At 44.0% G+C, this 21,438-nt stretch overlaps 1 protein-coding gene across 3 annotated transcripts in view; it reads right to left on the bottom strand.

Annotated features, from left to right (window-relative positions):
* Nucleotides 1-18: 18 nt before the first annotated feature.
* Nucleotides 19-21,438, bottom strand: part of LOC121571616 (amyloid-beta A4 protein) — a 38,952-nt gene continuing 17,532 nt past the window's right edge. Inside the window, exons 2-18 of one of the 3 annotated variants that reach the window (XM_041883178.2) lie at nt 13,506-13,673; nt 13,121-13,250; nt 12,927-13,039; nt 11,703-11,887; nt 11,296-11,492; nt 10,927-11,097; nt 9,186-9,319; nt 8,758-8,832; nt 8,374-8,532; nt 4,851-4,979; nt 4,626-4,725; nt 4,346-4,413; nt 3,886-4,030; nt 3,699-3,734; nt 3,434-3,522; nt 3,053-3,199; nt 19-2,946 (exon numbers count right to left, since the gene is read on the bottom strand). In XM_041883178.2, coding sequence (XP_041739112.1) covers nt 2,845-2,946; nt 3,053-3,199; nt 3,434-3,522; nt 3,699-3,734; nt 3,886-4,030; nt 4,346-4,413; nt 4,626-4,725; nt 4,851-4,979; nt 8,374-8,532; nt 8,758-8,832; nt 9,186-9,319; nt 10,927-11,097; nt 11,296-11,492; nt 11,703-11,887; nt 12,927-13,039; nt 13,121-13,250; nt 13,506-13,673 — 2,148 coding nt within the window. In that variant the 3' untranslated portion in view covers nt 19-2,844. The remainder of the gene's footprint in view (nt 2,947-3,052; nt 3,200-3,433; nt 3,523-3,698; nt 3,735-3,885; nt 4,031-4,345; nt 4,414-4,625; nt 4,726-4,850; nt 4,980-8,373; nt 8,533-8,757; nt 8,833-9,185; nt 9,320-10,926; nt 11,098-11,295; nt 11,493-11,702; nt 11,888-12,926; nt 13,040-13,120; nt 13,251-13,505; nt 13,674-21,438) is intronic. The other 2 variants (XM_041883179.2, XM_041883180.2) reach the window with 2 other exon arrangements.

The raw sequence follows: 21,438 nt of genomic DNA, 5'->3' as shown, positions 1-21,438 counted from the left end.
TGAATACCACACCAGAGATATGTATGTACATTACATTTTTTATTGATGGGATAGTGTGTAGAAAGCTTTCTCAGTCTAAGCAAATAGTTTGTATAGGTACAGAGAAAAAAGTCACAGAATTAACAAATGAAAGAAAGATAGCACGAGTATCCTTGACGACAACAACACATTTACCTGATTCAGTTTGTGTGTGTAGATCTGTGGAATAATTGCACAATATGAATGTCACATTCATGTCTATTGGAGGCTGTAGTTTGACTCCATTTTGGGTACGGGGAATGTCTCGTCTCTACTACTGCCTCTAAATACTGATCCCAGATCTGGGGTGCATTCAGTTAGAAATGCAGATAGAAATGTAACAAACACTACCTAACAGACAATGACATCTGGTCTACATAACACATTGAATCTCAACATTGTGAAGTTGTGTCCTCCAGATCAGGGCCCAGATTCACAAAACCTTCTTAGGAAGAAATGTCTTAACGGTCAATTTGTCCTTAACTATAGACTTAAGAAGAAAGTTAAGAAAACTTGCTATTCCTTAAAAAGGTTATTTTCTTGCGCTATTTCTTGTGTTGCTCCTTAAGCAAAAAGTTAAGAAGAAATTAGATTCTTGAAAATAAAGTATTGGAAATGTTCTTAATTCCAAGCTAGCTAAACCATTGTCTTAAACTCAGGGCAGTGAGAGAAAACGCTAATGAAAGCAATTGAAATGTTTAATTCACTCAAAATTCATCTGAAAGTTTCAGTATTGATTACTTTAAACCCAAGAACATGTTTTAGAACAGTAATCTCAGTAAGAAATATGCTAACCCGATTGCCATGGCTAGCTAGATGACTAGCTAAAACGGTTGCCTAGAAACAAACATCTTTTTTTTTTAAATGTACGATATTTGAGAAGTTCGTAAGAAAATCATTAAATCTTGAGGAATTGCACTTACGAATCTTATACAGGTCCCTGTATTTAGCCTCTCACACATTGGTCCGAGATCAATTTAACCATCAAACTGGTCTGAGATCAGTATTTCTTTAGCCTCTGCTTTTAAAGCCAGGAGGTCTGAGACTTAATGAGAGATTTGACAAGACAAGCAAGAGGGGGATATCCACCACAGAACACATACACTGTACATGTATCAAACAACCAAGGAAAGATAGAAAAATAGTGTATAATGTATGTTGCGTGTGTGAGACACTGGAGGGAATGTGTGTGTGTGTGCAGGAGTGATGATAGGAAAGGTGACGGGAATATCAGATTTGTACATTCTAATCTTTATCACATTCTCAATCCCTGTCCCTCTCTCTATCAACTTAATCTAATTCTCTCTTACACAACTCCAAAGCGCCGCACACCCCAAGCTGACACAGCACAGAGAGAGGGAGTGATAGAGAAGGGCTGTTGGGACTGTAGGATAGAGAGAGGGAAAGAAAGATAGAAAAATAGTCTGAAAGCCTGAGAAAAATAAAAACTAATTATTTCTGTTCCGTAAATGATATTCATAGATATTCACAGACGATATAGGAATAGGAAAGATAGGTCAAATGCTGGAGATTTCCGGAATGGCAATGAGGAATGGAGCTGAAACAATTCTATGGACATGGAATGCCGATAAACAGAGCAGTAATACCAGTAAATAATCAGACTCTAAATGAGTGCATATAATGCAAATAGTAGCACAATCGACTTCCTTTCAGATACTATTCCACTTCATATCATATTACATATAGATAGAGCATTCAGCCCATGCAGCTAAAACAGGGTGAGGCATGGCAAACAAAGGAGAGCACAGATTCTGTTTAAAGCATGTCTCCGTGACAACAAAGCAGACCAGATTCCAAATACTTTTTTTCTCTTCTTCGTATCACAAGATCAAAGAAGACACTGAAATGTTAAATCCTGCTAAGTCTACATGAGAGGCCCAGTCCCCACAACAGGAGCCGGGTTCCCTCTAAGTATATCGGTCATCAATATCGCCATGCACTACATTATGCCTTGTTTCAATACATTATGCACAAAATAAAAATAACAAATGAAAACATTCAATATTTCTTCACCATTTACATATTTCTGATGATGTATTTATATATCTATATATAATTTTTTTGTATATATTTTTTTCTGAAAAACAAACCTGAAACACTTGGGATATAATTCTGCGGAGAGGAGCTCAGGGTAGACTGAGCCCCTCCTCCCTTCGCTAGCGCTAAGAGCTGTTATGTCATCACCAAACACAGCACATCCGTCATCTGAGAGGGGGAGCGGGAGAGGAGTGCATGGGAGTGATGGAGGAGGGGGAGAGGAGATTGCTTCAGAAGGAGTGAGGAAGAGGGAGGAAGATTACAGGTGTATATGAGGCCTCTGTTTAGCCCTCTTAGAGATGTGAGTGCTGTACTGAGGGGGAGGGCCAACCCACAGATACATGGACAGATTAATCAATCAATGAGCTTCTCTGTTCTGTACAAACGCTACGGGATCTCATCTGTGATTGGCTAAAAATGTGCAGGTGAAGAAGGATACCCTTGTCTGACTAATGGCAGCTATGGATGTTGATGTGCTGCACCTTACAAGGAAGGGATGGAGGGTGAGTGTGGCTTGGTTCCATTTTGGCCCCTAGCCCCTTGGCCTTCACTACCCTTGGGTAGCTGTAAGTAATATGACTACGGCTCTTTCTAACCCAATAGATTTACGTGGAGCTTCAGTCATACTGGTTTCACCTATCCAGTCCTTTCAGATCCATTGAAAATAAGCAGGAGCTAGGAGAAGGGTTTAGGGACCAAAATGGAACATGGCCTAAGTAGGAGGGGTTAAGGGGGTTCAGGGTCAGTGAGGGATCAAAGGGTAGCTCCTTAGTTCTGCATCTGTTCGAAGAACTTGTAGGTGGGGTTCTCATAACCATTCTGCTGCATCTTGGACAGGTGTCGCTCCTCTGGGGTCACTGCAGCATCCACCTGCAACACACACACACACCAGGTTAACACACAGGTACAGAACACCCACGCACATGCACAGACAAATCACAGGCACGCACGCATACACACACACACACTCTCTTACCTCGATGACTCCGTGATGAATGGAGGTGTACTGCTTCTTCCTCAGCATAATCAGAGTGATGACGATGACTGTCGCTATGACAACCCCGCCCACCATCAGCCCAATGATGGCACCCTTGTTGGAGCCAACATCCTCAGCGAAGAACACCTGGTAATAATCAACACAACAACACCTGTCAATCAAACTGGAGATCGTGTGTTTGTTGAGGGTTTCTGCAGTTATAGACTGTGACGAGAACTGTGTTTACCAGTCTCCAATGCACAGATAAACCATTATGGAAATGTTCCAGTTTCTATCGTAAACATGTGAACTACTGAGACAGTTTGTGATGTATACATGTATGAACATGTACCAGTGTATAGGTACTGAATGTTTTTGTACCAGTTTTTGATGATGCACTTCATAGCTGGCGCTTTGCCTCTCTTTCTCCATCCGCACCTCAGGGAACTCCTCAGGCTTCAGAGCAGAGACTAAACACACACAGTGAGAGAGAGAGAGCATCATACACCATCCAAACATACACACATAATCAAAGAGACAAACACAACCATAACCACAAACATACCCATACAGTATAAACACAATCATACACATACTATAGGAGCACACACACACACACAGACACTTAGCAGGCCGAGTGGCAGACCTTTATCTGGAACTGGACGAGCGTCAACAGGCTCAACTGTTTTAACAGAGGAAACATTCCCTGATAAAAAGCTTTAGAGCATGACCAATGTAATGAATAATGCATGAAACAGCTGTCCTGTGTGTGTATTGCCGTGGTTTGCTAGGCTGTGTGTTAGGCTGGTTGTGTGTGTGTGTGTGTGTGTTACCATGGTTGTCGGTGTTGGGCTGGTTGAAACTCTCTGGGTGGATGAAGCCGAGTCTGTCCAGGCCCATGCCAGGGTCCAGAGGGGCAGAGCTGTAGGCCTGGTCAGGCATCAGGGCATCGTTCCCATAGCTCACCATGACATCAGTCTGCAAACACAGGATACACATTACTGAGTGTGTGTGTGTGTGTGTCAGGACTAGGGTCAATTTGAATTGAAGGCAGTCATTTCAGGAAGTAAACTTCAATAACAAATCTTATTTTTTTTTAACAGCATCTATTTTCAACGATTTAAGTTTTTCTATTTAGGAATTTGTTATTAAAATCACTTCCTGAATTGACTGCCTTCCATTTGAATTGATCCCAGCCCTGGTGTGTGTGTGTTTGCGTGTGTGTGTGAGATAGGATAGGAGAGATTGTAAAATTTTTATGAATGAGAGTGTGCATGCCTGTGTAAAACTCACCCTCCCATCGCTCTGCAGAGATGAGACTTGCTGAGACAGCTCTGACTGAACCCTCTGCATCAGGACCGCTACACACAGAGACAGAGAGAGACAGAGACAGACAGAGAGAGAGAGAAAGGGAAAATAGAAGGAAAAGGAGACAGAATGAACACAAGCCAGAAAGGAAAATGTATAGTCGGTACATTATCTCTGTAATAACACAATATAGTACTACACTGTGTATGGACTAAATAATAACATGAAACTGCAGTATATGGGTAGGAGTAGGGCGGACACTCACAAACTTGGTCTTGGATTTCGTTGGCCACGCTGGGCACCTTGAAGAGCAGCCCCAAGGATTGGTTCATCCTCTCGTCAATCACATGCAGGTGGGTCATCACCTGGAAGTCAGAAGTGCAGAGGTCAAAGGAGTTACACGGGACACAGAGTGTTACACGGGACACAGAGTGAATGTATGGGCTGAATGTAGGGTAGTGTATTATAGTGGTTGGGGGAGTTGGGGTACCTGGGGTCGGATCTGAGCAGCCTTCTTGGGGTCCACCATGCGGACGTGTTCATAGTGTTTCAGGGTGTGTTGTCTGTCCTTCTGCTCTGCACGGACATACTTCTTCAACAGGCCCAGCACCTGACGAGGCTAAGGGGGAGAGAGAGAGGGGGATGGGTCAGAGAGAGAGTGGGATGGGGGAGAGGAAAGGGGGATGAGGGAGAGATAGAGAGCAAGAGAGAAAGTGAGAGAAGGAGAGAGGGACAGAGAGATAGAAAAACTAAGAGAGAAATAAGAGATATTGATGTGGACAACATGTGTATGTACAAGTGAGAATGTGTTTGATTATAGTGAGAATGACTGGTAAGTGTGTATACACAGTGAGAGTATTTGTACAGTATGTACTGAGTGAGTGTCTGTGTACATTATACATTATACACCATGAAAAACAGCCCCAGACCATTATTCCTCCTCCACCAAACTTTACAGTTGGCACTATGCTTTGGGGCAACGTTCTCCTGGCATCCACCAAACCCAGATTTGTCCGTTGGACTGCCAGATGGTGAAGCGTGATTCACCACTCCAGCCGACGCTTGGCATTGCTCATGGTGATCTTAGGGTTGTGTGCAGCTGCTCAGCCATGGAAACCCAATTTCATGAAGCTCTTGTACTGACGTTGCTTCCAGAGGCAGTTTGGAACTCATTAGGTAGTGTTGCAAGCGAGGACAGACAATTTTTACATGCTTCAGCACTCGGCGGTCCTGTTCTGTGAGCTTGTGTGGCCTACCACTTCGCGGCTGAGCCGTTGTTGCTCCTTCACAATAACAGCACTTACAGTTGACCGGGGCAGCTCTAGCAGGGCAGAAAGTTGACAAATTGACTTGTTGGAAAGGTGGCATCCTGTGACGGTGCCATGTTGAAAGGCACTGAGCTCTTCAGTACGGGCCATTCTACTGCCAATGTTTGTCTATGGAGATTGCATGGCTGTGTGCTCGATTTTATACACCTGTCAGCAACGGGTGCTGGGACATTTTCAGCTTCCAGTAATTGTGTACAGATCCTTGCGACATGGGGCCGTGCATTATCATCCTGAAACATGAGGTGATGGCGGTGGATGGCATGACAATGGATCTCATCACTCTATCGCTGTGCATTCAAATTGCCATAGATAAAACGGCACTGTGTTCGTTGTCTGTCGGTTATGCCTGTCCATACCATAACCCCACGCCACCATGGGGCACTCTGTTCACAACATTGACATCAGCAAACTGCTCGCCCACACGACGCCATATACGTGGTCTGCGGTTGTGAAGCCGGTTGGACGTACTGCCAAATTCTCTAAAACAACGTTGGAGGTGGCTTATGGTAGAGAAATTAACATTAAATTATCTGACAACAGTTCTGTTGGACATTCCTGCAGTCAGCATGCCAATTGCATGCTCCTTCAAAACTTGAGACATTTGTGGCATTGTGTTGTGTGACAAAACTGCACATTTTAGAGTGGCCTTTTATTGTCCCCAGCACAAGGTGCATCTGTGTAATGATCATGCTGTTTAATCAATTCTTGCTATGCCACACCTGTCAGGTGGATGGATTATCTTAGCAAAGGAGAAATGATGACTAACAGGGATGTAAACAAATTTGTGAACAACATTTGAGAGAAATAAGCTTTTTGTGTATATGGAACATTTCTGGGATCTTTTATTTCAGCTCATGAAACCAACACTTTACATGTTGCATTTATATTTTTGTTCAATATATATACAAATAAATAAACACAGCAAAAAAAGAAACGTCCCTTTTTCAGGACCCTGTCTTTCAAAGATAATTAGTAAAAATCCAAATAACTTCACAGATCTTCATTGGAAAGGGTTTAAACACTGTTTCCCATGCTTGTTCAATGAACCATAAAAAATTAATGAACATGCACCTGTGGAACGGTCGTTAAGACACTAACAGCTTACAGACGGTAGGCAATTAAGGTCACAGTTATGAAAACTTAGGACACTAAATAGGCCTTTCTACTGACTCTGAAAAACACCAAAAGAAAGATGCCCAGGGTCCCCCCGAGTGGCGCAGTGGTCTAAGGCACTGCATCGCAGTGCTAGCTGTGCCACTAGAGATCCTGGTTCGAATCCAGGCTCTGTCGTAGCCGGCCGCGACCGGGAGACCCATTGGGTGGCGCACAATTGACCCAGCGTCGTCCAGGGTAGGGGAGGGAATGGCCGGCAGGGATGTAGCTCAGTTGGTAGAGCATGGCGTTTGCAACGCCAGGGTTGTGGGTTCGATTCCCACGGGGGGCCAGTATGAAAAATAAAAAAATTATGTATGCACTCACTAACTGTAAGTCGCTCTGGATAAGAGCGTCTGCTAAATGACTAAAATGTAAATGTAAATGTCCCTGCTCATCTGCGTGAATGTGCCTTAGGCATGCTGCAAGGAGGCATGAGGACTGTGATGTGGCCAGGGCAATAAATTGCAATGTCCGTACTGTGATACGCCTAAAACAGCGCTACAGGGAGACAGGACGGACAGCTGATCGTCCTTGCAGTGGCAGACCACGTGTAACAACACCTGCACAGGATCGGTACATCCAAACATCACACCTGCAGGACAGGTACAGGATGGCAACAACAACTGCCAGAGTTACACCAGAAACGCACAATCCCTCCATCAGTGCTCAGACTGTCCGCAAGAGGCTGGACTGAGGGCTTGTAGGCCTGTTGTAAGGCAGGTCCTCAACAGACATCACCGGCAACAACGTCGCCTATGGGCACAAATCCAACGTCGCTGGACCAGACAGGACTGGCAAAAAGTTTTGCGTTTATCGTCGGAATGAGCTTTACATCAAGGCCTGTACACTGGAGCGGGATCGATTTGGAGGTGGAGGGTCCGTCATGGTCTGGGGCGGTGTGTCACAGCATCATCGGACTGAGCTTGTTGTCCTTGCAGGCAATCTCAACGCTGTGCGTTACAGGGAAGACATCCTCCTCCCTCATGTGGTACCCTTCCTGCAGGCTCATCCTGACATGACCCTCCAGCATGACAATGCCACCAGCCATACTGCTCGTTCTGTGCGTGATTTCCTGCAAGACAGGAATGTCAGTGTTCTGCCATGGCCAGCGAAGAGCCCGGATCTCAATCCCATTGAGCACGTCTGGGACCTGTTGGATCGGAGGGTGAGGGCTAGGGCCATTCCCCCCAGAAATGTCAGGGAACTTGCTGGTGCCTTGGTGAAAGAGTGGGTAACATCTCACAGCAAGAACTGGCAAATCTGGTGCAGTCCATGAGGAGGAGATGCACTGCAGTACTTAATTCAGCTGGTGGCCACACCAGATACTGACTGTTACTTTTGACCCCCCCTTTCTTCAGGGACACATTATTCAATTTCTGTTAGTCACATGTCTGTGGAACTTGTTCAGTTTATGTCTCAGTTGTTGAATCTTGTTATGTTCACACAAATATTTACACATGTTAAGTTTGCTGAAAATAAACGCAGTTGACAGTGAGATGACGTTTCTTTTTTTGCTGAGTTTATATATACCCTGGGTGGGTTGGCCTGCAGGGCGCTAAGATAGTTCTCCAGGGCCATGCGACGGCGGCTGTTTAGCAGGGCCTCCACCCGGGCCATGTGGGTCTCAACCAGCTGCTGTCGCTCTCCTGCTGCCTCCTGCTCCAGGGCCTCCACCTTCTCCTGGAAGTGCTGCACACAGGAGCACGCAGAAACATTAATACACACTAGTATACACACACACATTACTGGCACGCATGTGTATTGATGTGTATAAAGGGCTCATCTGTAAAAGAGACCTTGGTTTCAGCATGACTCCATGTCATAATTAAGGTTAAATAAAATAAAATAAAATAATATATATATATATATATATATATATATATAGCACGCATACACACAGCCCAGGTACCGTACCTGAATGACAGCCTTCTTGTCAGCGCGAGGGAGAATCTTAGCCTGTCTCTCTGCCTCCTCCCACTCTCTCATCACCTGGAGAGACACATATCAGAGAACACACCTCTCAGAGACCTCCCTCAATGTCCCTAGTTCACATCAGAGGAGGGATACTTCTCTCTCTCAAAAATACATATTCTCTCTCTTTCTCTCATACATACACATGTACACCAGTGCTTTTGCCCCGCATATGACATGGTGAGGTACCTGGTAATGTGTAACATTGTTCATTTGGAACCTTTGCATCATCATATCACAAACCCAAGGTAAGCTATCGTCACCCTGTGTGTGTGTGTTGATATGTGTTATGGGCAGAATGTAACTATTCTAGCTATTCTAGCCAAAACTGACTGACTCTCTCGCACTCTCTCTCGCTCAAACACACACACCTGGGACATCCTCTCGCGGTGCTTGGCCTCCAGACTTTCCTTGGCCTTCTGGAAGTCGGCGTGTTCGTTGTAGTCTCCGGGAGACTCCAGGTAATGGTCCACCACGCCAGGGGGGGAGGGGGCCTTGGTGGGCACTGGGGAGGGCGGAGGAGAGGTAGAGCGGAAAGTGGATGTCCACAAAAGGGTCCAGAGAGAGAAGTTAACTGTTAAACAGTGGCATATCCTCCTTCCACAAGTCTACATTATCTGCCACTGTAATCTGAAACTGTACTTAGACGTTCAAGTCCTGAACACACACAGACAGACAGGTGGACCCGGCACAGACTGGTTAGAGCAGCTAAACCTGTCAGCCAGCGAGCGACAGGTGATATATCTGTCTGCCTTGACTTCTCGCTGCCTTGACACTCCCCGCTGAGGAGTGTTGTGCTGTACCAGAAAAGAGAGGGACAGGAAAACGGACTCAACCCACTGACCCACACACACTGATAAAGTGATATGAAGAGAGACTGCTGTTGTTAGGTTAAGCCGGTTAGGACATGAACTCATTAACACACACAGCCAGGTCAGACCAGCATAAATCATCAGACATAAATATTGTCACATGCACACACACACCAATATGAAGAGAGACTGGTGTTGTTTGGTTAAGCCGGTTAGGACATGAACTCATTAACACACACAGCCAGGTCAGACTAGCATAAATCACTAGACATAAATATTGTCTCTCACACACACACACATTACCCTGACCCCATCAGACCCACAGAGACTCATAACCTCCAGTGTTATTGAGCTTGTTGGCAAGTGATGGAATGAGTAAGAGAATCGTTGCGAAAGCAGATGAGTAAAAGGGTGAGTGAGTGAGTGAGGGAGGGAGTGTGATGGCTATTTTCCTGCTCAGATATTTCTCAGCTGTTTCTTAAAGTCGCTATATCTCTTTTTTAAACCAGAATAACCTAATCGAAAGGTTAACCTCTGTCTGTACCAAGATGTCTGTACACCCACTAGATCAGACTATATTGATAGGAATCCTCTGCACTTCCCACAATATTCAATAGCTGAGATTGACTCAGACCCTGGACTCAGACCCTGGACTCAGACCCTGGACTCAGACCCTGGACTCAGACCCTGGACTCAGACCCTGGACTCAGACCCTGGACTCAGACCCTGGACTCAGACCCTGGACTCAGACCCTGGACTCAGACCCTGGACTCAGACCCTGGACTCAGACCCTGGACTCAGACCCTCTCAAGGTTTGTTATTAGCTATCCATAGTGATGGTTAATCTTTAATAACTACTATTGAAGGAAAATGTAATATCAATAAAAGTATTTAATGCAGTGCTTTTTATTGACCTTCCATTTTCCTTTAAGAGTAGCTGAATATCTCTTAAATGAAATTAAATAAAAACGTTAAGTATCCTCAAGGTGCTTCATTGACCAACGTGTTGCTAAATCTAGAACTGAAAAATCTTCCCCTTTCAGAGTTGGTAGTACATATGGGAAAGGGGATACCTAGTCAGTTGAACAACTGAATGGATTCAACCGAAATGTGTCTTGCACATTTAACCCAACCCCTCTGAATCACTTACGCTCCAATGTTCTAAGAGACATCAGACAGACAGGTAGACAGTGTTAGACAGACAGGCGGCTCAGAGAGGCAGACAGCAGGGTGGACAGTCCCCATGGCCCAAGGTAAGGGGCACAGAGGGCCATATCGGGGGTCCAGTACAGGGACTTACACACACTGGTGCTGCAGACAGACAGGCAGTATTCCTCTGAGTCAAAATTATTCCGGTTGCCCCCGCACCCTCCAAAGAGGAAGGGGGCACAGGTGCCCTTCTCTGGCACGAAGTACCAATGCTCCAGCATGGCATGGCATGGGCCCGATTCAGCACGTGCCCAACATACCTCTGAGAGAGACACACACACTCTTAAACACACGACACGCAGTATGTACACATACACACTCACACAGCGCAAACACACACATACACACACTGCTTGGGTGTGTGTTTACACATATGTTCAAACATACACACTCCATCTTATCCATCTCTACAAACCAACCAACAAGTATTTATCTCTTTCCATCCATGCCATGCTCTTACCTCTGACAACTTCCTCGACCGACTCAGTGGTGGTTGTCATGGCGATGTTGGAGGTGCGTTCACCACTATCCCGTTCGTCAGTCACATCATCCTCATCGTCTTCATCATCATCATCCTCATCACCGTCACCGTCCCTATCAAAGGCATCCTCATCATCCTCAGTGGTGGCAGCCCCCTGATCCGCCTGGCGAGGCATGCTGTAGGGAGGGTGGGTGTTCGTGAGTGTGTGTAGACTGGTTGTGAAGGTTATCTGTCAAAAGTGTTTAACCACTGGTTTACGAACTTGAGTAAGCATTTAAGATGATATATGTGTGCTTAAATGTCTGTGTGTTTGTGTCTGACTGTATGCACCTGTGCTTGTGCCTTTGTGTGTACACATTTGTGTGTGCGCGTGCGTGCGTGTATACCTGTTATCGGTGTATTCAGTCTCGGTACCGCCCCACCACATGTCAGACTCAGTCAGCTCGACGCTGTCTGACTTGCGCTGCGTGTCTCCCGGGCAACACACAAACTCCACCCCTCGGAAACGGTCGATGCCGCATGGCAACAGCATGCCGTAGTCATGGAGATTCATGGTGCGGTCTCCACAGGACTGATAATAATAGTAATTAGAAATAATCTATTTTTGAGACACAGGTCTTTACACGCAATTACATATCACTAGTGCCAAGACGGTTTCCTGGTCAGGTCACATGACAAAAACAATAATATGAAGCAAAAAAGCAAAACAATTACGTTTTTACAATTATAGCTTATAAAATCTAGTTGACTCAAATTCAGTGAAAGAATAGAAGGAGGAAGGATGGGATGAGAGGATTCAGGCCTGCAGGGAAGGATGAATCACCACAGCACAGCACACTCTCTCCCAGAACACTAGATAGAGAGGAAAAAGAGGAGAGAATACTAGATAGATGAGAGAATACTAGATAGAGAGGAAAGAGAGGAGAGGACACTAGATAGATAAGAGAGCGGAGAGGAGTAGAGAATACAAAAGAGAGAGGAAAGAATACTAGATTGACAGACAGGAAAGAGAGGAGTAGATAATATTGGGTGAAATACCACAGTGTGCCATCACAGCTGCAAGATTTGTGACCTGTTGCCATAAGAAAAGGGCAACCAGTGAAGAACAAACGCCATTGTAAATACAACCCATATTTATGTTGATTTATTTTCCCTTTTGTACTTTAACTATTTGCACATCGTTACATCATTGTATATAGCCATAACATGACATTTGAAATGGCTCTATTCCTTTGGAACTTTTATGAGTGTAATGTTTACTGTTAATTTTTTATTACACTTTTGTTTATTATCTATTTCACTTGCTTTGGCAATGTAAACATATGTTTCCCATGCTAATAAAGCCCTTTGAATTGAATTGAGAGAGAACTAGATAGATAGAGAACGAGAGATAGGAGGAGAGAATACTAGATAGATATAGGAGAGAGATAGAAGAGGAGAGAATACGAGCGAGAGAGAGAATACGAGCGAGAGAGAGAATACGAGCGAGAGAATGCGGATGAGAGAGAGAACACTAGACAGAGGAGAGACTGGGGAGGAGAGACTGGGGAGGAGCATACCTGAACACAACAGAATGGCGTGAAAATGAAGTGAAAAGCATGTGTCCTCACCTCTTTAGCCACGGTGTGCCAGTGCAGGTGGCTCTCACACATGTCCATTCTCTCCTGGTGCTGGAACTTGCACTTATCAGGAACCAGCAGGGCATCACTCACAAACTCCCCAACTGCAAAACACACACAGATTATGGAGTCTCTCATAAACACTCAAGCACACACACACACACAAGCACATACACACAGCTTACCCAGGCAGCGGTAGGGCACCACGATGTGTGTGTGACTGCGACACTGCTTGCGTCCCTTCTTGCACCAGTTCTGGATGCTGACTGGCTGGTTGGCCTCCACCACGTTAGTGCTCTGGAGCTCAGGGTACACCTGGGGAAGGAGCAGGATTCAATGATTGTACAAGACTTCACACAGTTGTTTTGTATTGGTGTAATATTCCTGACATTTACCTCAGATCTCCCTTGTTTCTCTTTCTCGCCCTAATTTCATTTAGCTTCCACCCCTCTATCTTCCTAATCAACCACCCTCTTCCACTCTCCTTTCACCTTTCTTTATTTCTCTTTTTCCTACCGCTCATGCTTTCCTCTCTCTGCCACCTTTCCCTCCCCCTCCCTCTCCTCCAACCTCCTGGCAGTACTGCAGGATGCCATTCTTGGTTCCGATGCAGCTCTTGGTGCCGGAGGGGTCCGGCTCCCACTTGCCACTCTGGACGTTGACGTGCATATTCAGCTTCCCACAGAACATGGCTACCTGGGGCTCTGGTAGCAGACCTAGTGAGTCATCAGATGGCACCTGGAGGGATGGGGGAGAGAGACCAAGAAGGATGGTAGATGAAGGATGGAAGGAGCGAGGGAGGATAGAGGGGGGCAGAGGGAGGAAGGATGATGGTCGATGGAGGAAGAGAGGGAGAACCGGGAGGAGAGGAAGTGCAGAGGGAGGAAGGAGAGAGTGAAATTTCTGTAATTACTGTTTACAAACTTTATTTGCAGTTGAAGTGCACTCAAAACGTTAAACGGACTCAAAACACAGCGATTTATTCATTCCCACGTTGCAGCTGAGATCAGCTTAATCCGGCTGTAGCTTTCATAATTTCCTCTTAGAACACACACCGCACTGACAGAAGTCACACACATTTACATCATTTTACATTTTAGTTATTTAGCAGACGCTCTTATCCAGAGCGACTTACAGTTAGTGAGTGCATACATTATATCTTGAGGTAATGTTACCCTCTCTCACACACACACACACACACACACATTAACACACGTCCACTCCTCACCCAACACAGCATAAGGATTAATGTGCTTTGAGGGTCGCGGCCTCTGTGAATCATTGTGTAATGACACTGCCCATTTCAGTTATGATTAAAAAAGCATAAACACTGCTTTAATCCTCTGAGCCAGGCCAGCTGGCCAGAGCACTCTACTGAATCACTGACAGGCAAAGAAGAGGCAACAGCACAGAGAACTGTGCCTACAGTGTGTGTATGTGACTGTGACCATGTGCATGTATGAGCTCTTGTATTTGTCCTGAGTGAATAAGGAGTGTTGTTCATATAGGAAGGGACGAGCTCAGCAAACTTAGGTGAGAAAGAGAGAGAAATAAATATAGAACGTGTGGAAGAGGGTACGTCAGACACAGACAGATAGCGCTACAAAATGTGTGTCTGTGTCAGAGAGGGAGGTGGAAACAGAGAGAACAGTATAAAGATAGATCCACTTTCTGTTTATACCCTAGTGTTTAGTTTTTACCTTTTGACCTCCCCCTTCTAACGGAGCTAAACACAAAGCATTCTGGGATTGTTTTTCGTTCCGTGATGCAATTGGAGGAAGTTTCATTGTAGCTGGCCGTCTGGCTCTCCATTTTGTCTCACGCACATCCGACAATACAGATGCTGCAAACTACCAAAACAGGAGCCTGCTGCCATTCTGCTGGTAAATTACCAAAGCAAAGATGGTGCTGTGTTTGCCTGTGAAAAACAAAACATTATAATGATCCATGCCCTGGATGATGACACTCATTAAAAAACTAGGCCCTTGTTATTTCTGCAGCCTGTAGTGTAGCAGATTATGATTAATAATAACCACATAAATTTGCGCGAATCTGCTACATCTTTTCTCCCCATATTTATGATTGCCATTTTGTATGCAATATATGTGTTATAGAAGCACACATATGTTGTCCTTTTATGTTATATAGCAGCAGTGAACAAACAGTTCTCAGTAGATGCTGTTGGTGGTGTATGACCTAACACCCTGTGGAGTTCAGGGAGTGTGGTTTGCTCTCACAAGGTGCTCGTTGCATTATACCTGCAGGGAATCTCTTTGACACTGCTGTTTAATTGCTTCTTTATATTTTATAAAAAAATGTAATGTCTTGTGCGTGATTGGGTGTGTCCGTGCGTGTGTGTGTGTGCATTTAATTGTAAGGGACCCTGATGGAACATGGCTGACACGAGGAACACAATCATGAACCATAGCTATCATCTTACAATGAGCCTGAATGGAAGTCGATATTATGAGGTGGTGGTGGGATGCCAGAAACAACTGATGCGATGGGGAGAAGGTAGCATTTCCAAGATGGTGTCTCATGCTCATGGCAACAGAAAGAGACACAGCATCAGCAGGGTTGCAGGTAGTAGAGGGTCCTAGAATCTTACTTCACACACACCATCTACACTGAACAAAAATATAAACGCAACATGTAAAGTGTTGGTCCCATGTTTCATGAGCTGAAATAAAAGATCCCAGAAATTTTCCATATGCACAAAAATCTTATTTCTCTTCAATTTTGTGCACACATTTGTTTACATCCCTGTTAGCGAGCATTTCTCCTTTGCCAAGATAATCCATCCACCTGACAGGTGTGGCATATCAATAAGATGATTAAACAGCATGATCATTACACAGGTGCACCTTGTGCTGGGGACAATAAAAGGCCACTCTAAAATGTGCAGTTGTGTCACACAACACAATGCTACAAATGTCTCAAGTTTTGAGGGAGCGTGCAATTGGCATGCTGACTGCAGGAATGTCCAGCAGAGCTGTTGCCAAAGAATGTAATGTTCATTTCTCTACCATAAGCCGCCTCCAACGTTGTTTTAGAGAATTTGGCAGTACGTCCAACCGGTCTCACAACCGCAGAACATGTGTATGGCCTCGTGTGGGCGAGTGTTTTGCTGATGTTAACGTTGTGAACAGAGTGCCCCATGGCATGGTGGCGGTGGGATTATGGTATGGACAACAAACACAATTGCATTTTATAGATGCCAATTTGAATGCACAGAAATACAGTGACGAGATCCTGAGGCCCATTGTGAGGACAATTATTTTGTAAGGTATCTCTGACCAACAGATGCATATCTGTATTCCCAGTTATGTGAAATCCATAGATTAGGGCCTAATGAATTTATTTCAATTGACTGATTTCCTCATATGAACTGTAACTCAGTAAAATCTTTGAAATTGTTGTGTTTATATTTTTGTTCAGTATAGATTCACCAGGCCTGAGTCAGCACATTGAACTAGGTTACGGTTCTGGTCAACGCTCTGTGTAGGAATTGAAGAACGAGGGGAGAGGAGGAAGCCCGGTAACAGTAGTGTAGCTGGGACAAAGACAGTACTGCAACTGCACTTTGGCCATGGTATGTAACAGACTAGCCTGCTTTTGGTCACTCAACCTTTATACAGTAGGCTATGTGACAGCCAGGCACTAAAACAATCCCAAGAAAAGTCCTTGTTATTGAGGGGGTCAGTTGCAACAGGAGTAACAGCAATCACATTCCACAATGTTAGGACCTTGGGAGTGTCTGTTATGCTTCGGAAAGCGGAAGCTTGTGTTTATGTAGCTTGCCTTGTTCCAACCCTGCCTAGATTTTATATGATACCTGCCACTGGCTGACTGGCACTCTGCACTCTGGTACCAACTAGCATTTACTAGCTAGCTAAGTGACAGATGACTTCAGGTCCCATCGTCTCAGGGAAGGTGACATCCCCAGGAGAGGCTGCACTATAGCAGAACCACTTCTCTTTGACCTCCTCTTCTCTGCAGTAATCCCAGCAGCTGAGACATCCAGTGTGTTCCCCAGGTCACATGCACCAATGAAGCCTCCCACCCTCCCAGCCTCCCACCAGCACTTTGCACCCTGGAGCCAACCCTACATACCACTAGAGCGAGAAGCTGACCTGTCACTCTGGAGACAACAGTTGACCTGAGGTGTCAGAGAACCCTTATGAAAAAAACACATGAATTTCACATGAACACATTTGATCTTTTGTGATTTAATGTGAAGTTAATGTGATAACATGCGACGCAACATGTGACAACATAAAACTACATGTGACAACATGTGAGCACGTCAGAACATGATCTCATCTGAAATTAATGTGAAATAAATGTGACAACATGGGGACACAAAATTTCAACGTGATAACATGAAACTACAAATGTGACAACATTTGAAAACCAAGGTGTCAAATGTAATTTAGAACATTTTACTTTGAAAGGCACAATTTACATTAATTCACTTTTAACAGTCATGGTACCCTGGGGTTTTTGTCTAGTGCAAATATGGTAAATCTACAACTAGTTATTGTATTTTTACAGCTACATTTAGGTGTTAATGGACAGTATGCAGATGACTTGGGACTCAACCTCACTTGGGATTTGAACTCACAAACTCTTGCTAGCAACTTGAAGTTCCTGCTGTTCCACCAGGACTGTGGACATACCGGAGATTGTCAAGAATACATTTCTGCAAGTTGCAGTAAAAATTAAGTAAATATGTACAACAACTTGAAGGTGTGATTCCTATAAAATGCCTTCACTGACTTCTGTTGACAACATGCACACCACCTGCTGATTGGCAGCATACTGTAAAAGGCGTGGCTTATTTGTGGCGTGGCTTTCAGCTAGCTCTTTTTAGTCTCCCATAAGAGGGAATGTGCTCATAAACTTTAAAGATCATGTTTTTCATGAAATTGGATGATATTTAGACCAAACCAGATCAAAGTATGATGACTAAAGTAAATTACTGTTGCTTCTCTACATTGATAAAGTTTGATCATAAAGTTACTGGTCCCTTCCCCTGTGTCAAACACTTGGACTCAGGAGGCGGGATTATTAAGGGGATGAGAGCAGCATCACCCTAACTCATTTTAATACACCAATGGTAACATGATACTGTCTTACCTAATTTAAATAAGTACTGCCTTGAAACCAACATCGGAGAAGGCATTTGCAGAAGGGCGTGGTTTATATAGCTAGATAGCTACTCTACTGGTGCCAAAATCTGACTCTTGGGTGTCAGCAAATATAATTAAAATTGTACCTTATTCAACTATGGCAAAGATAATTATATGTTTCCCCTTTCATCTGTGTCTGGTGTTAGCTAGTTACTGGGTAGCTAGGTCTTCAGCCAGCATGAAACAAAAGGTGGGTAAGGGTCGTTCAAAACTCTGACAGTTGTCAAGTCAACACATCAGTGCTACTGTGAACTGCATCACAAGAGACATGCCAAATGGGAGATGTATAAAACAGACATCATTGATGCAATTTTAATGTTGTTTGAGTTGCTTCGTGTATCTCCAAATTAGCTTGAGATGATTTTACTGCAACACTGCATCCAAGTTGCTTGACATAGGTGTTTCAAAGAGCTGTCAATCAAGGCGAGCTCATGCTCCCCGCCCACTTAGCCTGTCTTTTCAAACTGCCCGGTAGTTAGCCATGAGAGAAAACGTTATTTTTCAAAAATGTAGAGCATTTCTATATACTTTTTTAAATTATGGGTGATATTCTAGTCACTCACAAGGCTATTTTACATGGGAATCAGAATGACTGTTCAGGAACTTTAAGCTTGTACACTGTCAGTTCTGCAGCCTTGTTAAAGGCTGACATAAGTGCATGCGATAACAAAAGAACCATAAAATATTTAATTTATAACTAGTCACCATGTAATTGTAATACTCACTTTCCTAACAGACATCATCCGGTGATGGATTAGCTACAGTTGAAGTCGGGAGTTTACATACACTTAGGTTGGAGTCATTAAAACCTGTTTTTCAACCACTCCACACATTTCTTGTTAACAAACTATCGTTTTGGCAAGTCGGTTAGGACATCTACTTTGTGCATGACAAAATAAATGTTTCCAACAATTGTTTACAGACAGATTATTTCACTGTATCACAATTCCAGTGGGTCAGAAGTTTACATACACTAAGTTGACTGTGCCTTTAAAAGGCTTAGAAAATTCCAGAAAATTATGTCATGGCATTAGACGCTTCTGATAGGCTAATTTACATAATTTGAGTCAATTGGAGGTGTACCTGTGGATGTATTTCAAGGCCTACCTTCAAACTCATTGCCTCTTCGCTTAACATCATGGGAAAATAAAAATAAAAATCAGCCAAGACCTCAGAAAACAAATTGTAGACCTCCACAACTCTGGTTCATCCTTGAGAGCAATTTCCAAACACCTGAAGGTACCACGTCCATCTGTACAAACAATAGTACGCAAGTATAAACACCATGGGACCACGCAGCCATCATACCACTCAGGAAGGAGACGCGTTCTGTATCCTAGAGATGAACGTATTTTGGTGCGAAAAGTGCAAATCAATCCCAGAACAACAGCAAAGGACCTTGTGAAGATGCTGGAGGAAACAGGTACAAAAGTATCTATATCCACAGTAAAACAAGTCCTATATCGACATAACCTGAAAGGCCGCTCAGCAAGGAAGAAGCCACTGCTCCAAAACCGGCATAAAAAAGCCAGACTACGGTTTGCAACTGCACATGGGGACAAAGATAGTACTTTTTGGAGAAATGTCCTCTGGTCTGATGAAACAAAAATATAACTGTTTGGCCATAATGACCATCGTTATGTTTGGAGGAAAAAGGGGGAGACTTGCAAGCTTTGCTGCAGGGCAGGGTTAAATCATCACTGGAAGTTGGGGATGATTAGGTGGCCATGATGGTATGAGAGCCATATTGGAAATTTAGCCAGGCCCCCGGGGTTCACATACTCTTACAATAAGTGCCATGGGATCTTTAGTGACCACAGAGAGTCAGGACACCCGTTTAACATCCCATTCGAAAGACGGCAACCTACACAGGGCAATGTCCCCAATCACTGCCCTGTGGCATTGGGATATTTTTTCAGACCAGAGGAAAGAGTGGCTCCTACTGGCCCTCAAACACAACTTCCAGCAGCATCTGGTCCCCATCCAGGGACCAACCCTGCTTAGCTTCAGAGACAAGCCAGCAGTGGGATGCAGCTGGCTAAAAAGTTCATTTGAACAAGCTGCCATTAAGCTACTGGAAAATGCACAGTAACGTCTCAACAGTGCAGCTCTTGATTGTTACAAGTACTTACACAGATTACTGAACTGACAATGTCAAAAGAGGTGCTCAAGCCTTATCAACATAATGATAAAACCACTTAAACTGGTACAACATTTCCACTGACGGTTGGCACAAATAGAACATATTTTAAACCATGCCCCCAAATGAGACCCTTTGTCTGTACACACACTGTACACTACCAGTCAAAAGTTTGGACACACCTACTCATTCAAAAGGTTTTTCCTTACTTTTACATTTTTTTACATTGTAGAATAATAGTGAAGACATCAAAACTATGAAATAACACATATGGAATCATGTAGTAACCAAAAGTGTTCAACAAATCAAAATATATTTTATATTTGAGATTGTTCAAATAGCCACCCTTGGAATTTCTTTCCTTCTTAATGCGTTTGAGCTAATCAGTTGTGTTGTGACAAGGTATACAGAAGATAGCCCTATTTGGTAAAAGACCAAGTCCATATTATGGCAAGAGCAGCTCAAATAAGCAAAGAGAAACGACAGTCCATCATTACTTTAAGACATGAAGGTCAGTCAATATGGAACATTTCAAGAACTTTGAACGTTTCTTCAAGTGTAGTTGCAAAAACCATCAAGCGCTATGATGAAACTGGCTCTCGAGGTCCGCGACAGGAATGGAAGACCCAGAGTTAACTCTGCTGCAGAGGATAAGTTCATTAGAGTTACCAGCCTCAGAAATTGCAGCCCAAATAAATGCTTCACAGAGTTCACAGAGTAACAGACACATCTCAACATCAACTGTTCAGAGGGGACTGTGTGTATTTTTTTTATTGTACCTTTATTTAACTAGGCAAGTCAGTTAAGAACAAATTCTTATTTACAATGACGGCCTATACCAGCCAAACCCGGCGGCGCACAATTGGTGCATCAGGCCTTCATGGTCAAATTGCTGCAAAGAAACCACTACTAAGGACACCAATAAGAAGAAGAGACCTGCTTGGGCCAAGAAACACAAGCAATGGACATTAGACCGGTGGAAATTCCAAATTGGAGATTTTTGGTTCCAACCACCGCGTCTTTATTAGATGCGTTGTGGGTGAACGGATTATCTCCGCATGTGTATTTCCCACCGTAAAGCATGGAGGTGGTGTTATGGTGTGGGGGTGCTTTGCTGGTGACACTGTGTGATTTATTTAGAATTCAAGGCACATTTAACCAGCATGGCTAC

Source organism: Coregonus clupeaformis, chromosome 40 (genome assembly GCF_020615455.1).
Source record: "Coregonus clupeaformis isolate EN_2021a chromosome 40, ASM2061545v1, whole genome shotgun sequence".
Lineage (NCBI taxonomy): Eukaryota > Metazoa > Chordata > Actinopteri > Salmoniformes > Salmonidae > Coregonus > Coregonus clupeaformis.
Note: the sequence above shows the minus strand (reverse complement) of the source record. Positions and strands in the feature narration are given on the sequence as shown.